The following is a 7,628-nucleotide window of genomic DNA, read 5'->3' as shown; positions in this document are numbered from 1 at the left end:
TTTATAAAAAATAAAATTAGAATTAGAATTAATTAATTGAGATATGAATATTTTAAGTATAAAATATTATTAAAATTTTAATTTTTTGTGTTTTTACTTTTTAAAAATACTGAAATATTGAAATTAACTTTTTGTATCTCTACTTTTTGAAAATACTAAAATATTAAAATTTTGAAAATAGAGTCAACAAATATAACATTAAAGTATCAAGCTTCCAATCTCTATTTCAATCTCTTAATTTTTATCTCAATATCTCAAAACAAATAAACACCGCCTAAGTGACTCACATGCATGTGGATGAAGATAAAATTAAACAAAATATATTGCAAAATAGAAATATTTTTCCTATTTCTATCTATTTCATTTTCCAAAGAAGTTAATGTTCTAATATTGTACTTTATTTCCGCTGTAGTGTTTGTATTGTTTAAGGAAAAAAATCTCTAAAATTAAAGTCAAATAACGAATTTAATCAGTTTTTAGTTTTTTATTATCAGTATAACAAAAAATTATAAATACTAACTTTATTATAATTAAAAATAATAAAATCTTTTAAAGTAAAATAATAAAAAAGTTTAATTTTAATAAATTGACATATTCATTCAATCTTATTCTTTTATTTGAATCACACCATTAATATAAAATATAATTATTTTTATTGATATATATATATATATAATTATTTTATAATGCATTAAAATTAAAAAAATTATAATATTAAATATATATTTTATAAATTTAATTTTAATATATTAATAATATAAATATTTTGTATAATTATTTAATTATATTTTTTTAATCATTAATATAAAAAATAATTATTTTTATTAATATTTATAAAATTATTTTGTATAAGCATCAAAATTAAATTTATATTTTTTCGTGATAATTATGCATAAGCATAATATGCTGGCGTAATTTTGATATCTGTGATGGCCAGTTGAAAATCACGTGGTACGTGGGTGGCACAGTAGAAGGAAGTTAAGTAACCGTGCCTGCTCATTTCCGTGGAAACCGTAAAGACATGTTTTCTTTTCCACCGTTAACTGCACTCTTCACTCTTCACTCTTCACTTCATGCCTCTCTCTCTTTCTTCTCTGACTTCACAGAAAAAAAATAAAAAAATAAATAAAAAATAAAGAAAGCGACTTCACTCGTTATTGGATTTGAAAACCGCTCCCCTCTCTCTCTCTTTCTCTCTCTCACTCTCTCTCTCTTGCAATCTTTCTTCTTCACCTCTTTTTTTTTTTTCAATAATAATAAAAATAATTATACAATAAAAATACTATCAATATTAAAAAAAAGAAATAAAAAATAAATTAGATAAATCGACGAGCAACAACTACAGTTTCAGTGTTACGGATCTTGATGCTGTAATAGTAGTGTGTGTTTGTGGTGGATCTTCTGATCGTGATCCTCTGCTTCTTCTTCTTCTTCACCATTTCTCTAATTCTGCGTTTTTCTATCTCTTAGATCTCTCTCTCTCTCTCTACTATCAATCTATCAATGGTGTTCTCTATCCAATCTTTCATGGCATTTTGACTATCCTTTTTACCAGGTAAACCTATCTTGACTCCGTTGAATTTCACTCGCTTACTGTCAGAAACTGATCGAATGTTCTTTTTTCTTTTAATTTTGAAAACCGTCAACTTAAGTGAGATTAGTATTTTTGTGCCGATTTGTTTTGTTATTATTATGACTAAGATTATGATTATGATGGTGATGATGACGATGACGAATATGCGGTCACAAAAATGGGGATTGGGGTTATTATTTGATTGATTATTTTGTTTTTTTGTTTGTTTGTGTATTTAGGCATTGGATTTATTTGCAGTTGTAGTCATCAATCGTGTATTGTTCATGTTTGGCTTAGTAGTAACAAGTGCCTTTTCTCATTGGTTGATGAAGCAAATGCAGCATAAGTGTGTCAATTTGGATGTTTCAATTTCAATTGTATCAGCACTTTCAATTATTTGAAGTCTGGTTTTGTTTCATCTATTCTGATAGGAATGAATTTTCACTCTGCCGAAGTTTTCTTTGTGCATTAGGTAAACAAGAGAGCATTACTTATGAGACTATACAAACAAAATATTAGACATTATTGATGAATCTCCATCCCATGGAAAATGAATTGTTTGTATATATTTTTCAGTGATAAATGATTTTGAATTTGTACGTTTCTCACTTGGGAAAAAAATAAAAAAAAGCAATACTTTTGAATTATGATGACTGTGTTGCTTTATTCAATTTGACTGGTAAGTAACTTTTCAAACAACCTTACAGGTCTTCTATTTTATCATCTCAGTCCTAGTTCCTTCAAGTGGGTAAGTGGACATTTCAGAGTATACCCTTTATTTAAATTTGCAATGTGGATAAGGAAAAGGAAGAACCTTTGTGAGAAAACAACACTGGCACTAGTGATGATAAATTTGTTTACTATAACATTCTTGTATCTCTAAGCGGCTATTCATTGTTTTTGTGAAAATTGTAGCTTTGTGCGAGTGATGGATCCAAATAACCTTTCACCTGATGATGGGATAGAAAAGGTCCACCAAAATGGTGCTTTTGAGGAACCTGAAAAACAAGAGAATGGCATCGCTTTGAATGATGTAGACCACAGTGTCACCCAAAATACAGAAGCTGCGTCTCCAACTGAAAATTCCAACCAGCATGATAGCATTACAACTGATGACTCATCTACGAGAGAAAATGAAGAATCTAATGACTACATGAGAGGAAATAATGTTACCAATTCAAAGGTGAGAACTGAGAAGTTTTTGTTTTACTGGAGTTGGTTTCATTAGTTAGCTATATTATTCAGATCTCATGTGTGTGCTCAATTCTAGGAAGAGGAATCGAAAGCCAAAGACCAAACACAGCAATCAAAAGCACGGAAGGCTCCTGTGAAGAATAACAATACCAAAGCACCAAGTTCCAGAGGTGTACATTCTAGTTCGGTGAGAAGGGGAAAAGATGGAAAAGCTGAAGAGACCACATCTGCTGTTTCAAATGGTGCTTCAGCTCGTCCACGACAGCCTGCTAAAACCAGGTCATTTAATGATCGGCAGAATCAATCGTCCAAGGTAGACACTGGTTAAATTTGTTTGCTTTCCAAAATGTTTACTTGGGAACTCAGATAACCCATTCATGCTTTATATACCTTCTTTCTTTTTTCCTTTTCTATTCTGTCTATTTAAATGCATCACTGATGATTTTGTGTTTTGTTTATCTTAGCACTCTTCAAAATCCGAAGCAGCATCTTCTGAGATACCAACGTCCGTAATGTTTTCATTTATTTGTGAATGTTTCATCATATGAAACTTACATAGAATTGATTATTGTAATTAGCTGACTGGTGGACTATAATGTACTGGATACAGGGAGAATACAAAAACAAAATCAGTGAAAAAGGGACCCTCTGAGAAAGCTCACGGAGAAACAGAATCTTCAGTGTATCCTTTTAAAAAGTGGGCTTATATATTATTGTTCCGCATAAGTGAAAAGAGGAATGTGATGCTGTGTTATCGTGGTTTATCTTTAATCTATTCTGAAATAGCGGTGCAGAAGATGACAAACCACGTAGGGTGGGGACACTTCCGAACTATGGATTCAGTTTCAAGTGTGGTGAGCGAGCTGAGAGAAGAAAAGAGGTAAATATATGTTAGCACTTACTTTGGATTTTTTTTTTACTATTATTATTTTCCCAAATAAGGTTGTAGCCTTGTAGCTAATAAACAAACTGGCATTTTGGAGAGCAGTTTTACACCAAACTTGAGGAAAAGATTCATCAAAAGGAGGTGGAGAAGAATAACATGCAAGCAAAATCCAAGGTGAGAATATTTGACATCTGACATTAAATCTAGATTGTGGAGTTTGCCATTTAATCATGCCAATCTTTAACTTCTTTGTAGGAGACTCAAGAAGCCGAGATTAAGATGCTTAGGAAGAGTCTAACATTTAAAGCAACTCCAATGCCAAGTTTCTACCAGGAGCCTCCTCCTCCTAAGGTGGAGCTCAAGAAGGTAATCTCTCTCCCTCTTGAATATGTATGGTCCTCTGCATGATTCATGCTTCTGCAGTAGGCACTAAATAGTTGCAGAAGATTTTGTGTTCATCTGAAGCTATATTTTATGTATGTATTCTATATCTGTGCTGCTATGTGAATGAAAGGGTGCACGGAACCAAGCTATTTTGCCGATGGAAGCTTTCTTCCTACTGTATCCACTTCTAGACATCATTGTCTGTCACTTTGTTGTATAAGTTTCTCTGATGTTCTTAAGTATCCTGTGATCACAAAATGGTTGATAGGTGAAATAAAAGGTTAGCTATTTATGTCATATGTATGAGAGTTGAGATGCATACTTCTTATATTGATGTTCATTATGATGTCAATTTCATTTGGCAGATCTCAAAGCATTCTCAAAACTAAACTAGAATTACCAATTCAGATATTACTCTTCATATCAGTTAACTGCTTTCTTCAATATCCATGGGGAACCTCTAGATTTGGATCGTGATACAGTATGCTGTGACACTGCCATTCAATGAAATGATTCTGTTTTTAATAATTTTTGTTTAATATAGTGGGTGGCTGGGTCACACTTTAGGTTGATGTAGCTACATAATTAGATTTATTTCTAAAACTTTTATATGTTGGCAAAATGCATTCAAATTAAATCCTTGGGTGAATTATCTGATTGAGTTCAACTATATAATTTTAAATTCTTCTGGATCATTCATATTCTCTTTTATTCTTGTTGTGTAATGTTTTGTCTTATAAATCAGAAAATTTAATATTATAATAATTTGGACATTACTGACGTAGATACCAACTACAAGAGCAAAATCCCCCAAGCTTGGTCGGAAAAAGGGCTCAATAAATCCAGACTCAGATGGAAATACTAGCAGCAGTTCTCAACAGGGTCGGTTAAGTCTGGACGAGAAGGCATCTCAGGGTAAATTGACTAAAGAAACTGTTCCAGTTGAGCAAAAGAAACCGCCAAGGAAATCTCTTCCTACTCGACTAGCTTCTGAAAGGATACTATCTTCCAATTCAACAGCTGCAACGACTAAATCTAAGGTGGTGAAGGGCGATAAGACCTTGCCTAGTGCAACAAAAAAAGATACCAACTCAACTAGTGCTACAGCCGGAGAGGAGAAAGTTAAGGTGGCTACAAAAAATGAAGAGAATACTACTTCAATCAGTGGGAACATTGAACCTCTACCTCCTAGGGCAGTCCCTTCCGACGATCCAGATGAAGCAGAACTTCAGGTAAATGGTGATACAGAAGTTGAAGAGAACCCTCAGCTCATGCAAAAACCGATCACAGCTGAGCATTAAGCAGAACAGCATATTACATGAGAAATGGATAGATTCATCTGGTGAATATCATAAAAAGCATATAAACAAAGATTAATTGACAATGGAGGCTTGCAGATTTGCATTATGGTTTGTGTTGTCATTTTGTCCAAGCAGCACTTTTTTTTTCTGTGTTTACTCTCTCAAGCTTGCTGGTTTGGTCCTTATGAAATTCTCCTTTCTTGCTTGCAGCAATGTATGTAGCTATTTTGTCAGGTTATAAATTGTAGTTGATCTTAATTTTGGGTATGCAGCACTTGTTCTGTTCAGTTGATATAGTTTGATGAAAACAAATTGAAGAAAAAGTTTGGCAGCTGATGATGGTACAAGTGAATTTTGTTCAGGGCTTGCTTTGTTAAAACAACTGACATTGTCAAAATGTACAAGATGTTTGTTTTTGTGGTCACCTTGTGCTAAATTATACGGATCAAATATCTCTATTGGCACTATTAGGTAAGACTAGATCGATTTTCAGCTCTAATTGTTACCCTTAGTTACTTGGTGTGTTTGGTTAGAGGGTGAAGTGGGAGAAAGGAAAAAGAGGACCTGGAAAAGGGGGGTGGGGGGAGAGATTTTTATGGAAATGTTTCTATGATCGTCTTCATATAAAAGATGACATTGTGAACTGTTAGATGATTCAGTCAAACATATTAAACCATCTAATAATTTACAATGCCACCTTCATGTAAAGATAGGAGTATCACCAAATTTTTATTAGCAAGCTTTATATGTAAACGTATAGTTTATCTATGAAAATTGGTATGGAATTTTCAGGGTTATTGTTACTAGTTTTAGTGGTGTAATTAAACTATTTTTATAAATGAACTTAAATGACTTGTTACTCATTCTGCAAATTGTGATTGTGATGAATGTGGGTTTAGTTGGTATGGCGGAGTTTTTAAGCCTTCACTCTATTCTCATTTTATTGAAATGCTTATGCTCGTAATTTGAATCTTAAAATTATAAGAGAAACATCATTTCGGTAACCTCGAGTTTTACTTTTCTAAACTACATAAAATGCGGTGAAGAGTTAAGCAGCATAGAATTAATAAAATTTTATGTAATTTTACGAGATCACATTATCATTGTACAGAGTGCCATTTTGTGTATTTTAGAGGAGTCAAATCCACAAACTCCAATACTCCGTTCAGTCCGTTGATATATTAGGACACAGAGAGTCTTTTAATTTCTATAGGAGTAACTTACTAATTTGGTCCCTATTTAACTTTTCACAATGATAATGTGATTTCTTAAAATAAAAACATTCTATTTTGGTACTTGTTCTCTATTTTCCACTGTAGGTGTTTTTTCGTTAAGTGTTGATGAAAAACGATGACATATTAGGTTACATGGCTGGGTTATTAGAAATGGATAGAGATCTAATTATTTGTAAATTCAAATTGGTTAAGGGTTTATATGTTTTTATTCTTTAAATAATATCTTTTTTAAATTATTTTTTATTCGTTATATTAATATTTTTTTTAATAAATTATTGAATATATAGTATAATAAATACAAACTAATTTAGTAAATTATTCAAATTTAAAAATATCATATATTATGAAACTAAATAAATAATTTTTAAATATAATTTTTAATTATATAAATAATAAACATTAAAATATAGATAATATATTAATAATAATAATAATATTCTTATGATATACTATTAGTATTATGATCTAGATAATTTTTACAATAAAATAGAAACTAATAAACATATTATTTGATATATAGTAAATTTTTTCTTAGTACTAACAAACTTAATTTTGATCTTTTTAAACTATATTAATAATTCTATTTGATATCTTTGAAGTAAAATACACTATCAGCAGCCTACTAATACGAAATGAAATAAAACATAATATATGGATAAATTATGGAAACCATTTATAAACACAACTAACTCAAAGCATTAATAATACATATTATCATAAGATTACAAATTAATAAAAATTTATCAATATAAGAATAATGTAGATTAATTAAAATTTTGTGTAAATTAAAATTCAATTTCTTGTATATATAGTCATATATAATGATTTTGATAAAATATATATAAATTTAATTATTAATTAGTTATACTATGAAAATAATTAAATTTTAATATACGTAAAATTTTAATTAATTTATATTATTTTTATATTGATAAATCTTTATTGATTTATAATTTTAGGACAATATGTATTATTAATATATTAATAATATTATTTATACTTTGAGTTTGTTGAGTTTATAAATAGTGTCCATAATATATATTATATTTTATTTC

At 30.2% G+C, this 7,628-nt stretch overlaps 1 protein-coding gene across 2 annotated transcripts; it reads left to right on the top strand.

Moving 5' to 3' along the window:
* Window positions 1-1,006: 1,006 nt before the first annotated feature.
* Window positions 1,007-5,762, top strand: LOC112697490 (protein WVD2-like 5). Of its 2 annotated transcripts, XM_025750688.3 has the most exons (10): window positions 1,007-1,555; window positions 2,281-2,321; window positions 2,489-2,756; window positions 2,844-3,080; window positions 3,232-3,272; window positions 3,378-3,449; window positions 3,554-3,647; window positions 3,756-3,827; window positions 3,909-4,019; window positions 4,823-5,762. In XM_025750688.3, the coding sequence occupies exons 3-10, from the start codon at window positions 2,502-2,504 to the stop codon at window positions 5,336-5,338; spliced, it is 1,398 nt and encodes a 465-aa protein (XP_025606473.1). In that variant the 5' UTR covers window positions 1,007-1,555; window positions 2,281-2,321; window positions 2,489-2,501; the 3' UTR covers window positions 5,339-5,762. The 2 variants fall into 2 exon arrangements, with proteins under 2 accessions (XP_025606473.1, XP_025606474.1); XM_025750689.3 differs by lacking the exon at window positions 2,281-2,321 and having other exon boundaries at window positions 1,074-1,555.
* The last annotated feature ends 1,866 nt before the right edge of the window (window positions 5,763-7,628 follow it).

Source organism: Arachis hypogaea, chromosome 16, assembly GCF_003086295.3.
Source record: "Arachis hypogaea cultivar Tifrunner chromosome 16, arahy.Tifrunner.gnm2.J5K5, whole genome shotgun sequence".
NCBI classification, from domain to species: Eukaryota; Viridiplantae; Streptophyta; class Magnoliopsida; order Fabales; family Fabaceae; genus Arachis; species Arachis hypogaea.
This window is presented reverse-complemented; position numbering and strand designations above follow the sequence as displayed.

Excerpts from the sequence above, each read along its gene's own strand:
- LOC112697490 (XM_025750688.3), top strand. The coding sequence starts at position 2,502 with ATGGATCCAAATAACCTTTCACCTGATGATGGGATAGAAAAGGTCCAC. Across the intron at positions 3,648-3,755 it reads GAGCTGAGAGAAGAAAAGAG|TTTTACACCAAACTTGAGGA; the intron begins GTAAATATATGT and ends TTTGGAGAGCAG. Across the intron at positions 4,020-4,822 it reads CTAAGGTGGAGCTCAAGAAG|ATACCAACTACAAGAGCAAA; the intron begins GTAATCTCTCTC and ends TTACTGACGTAG.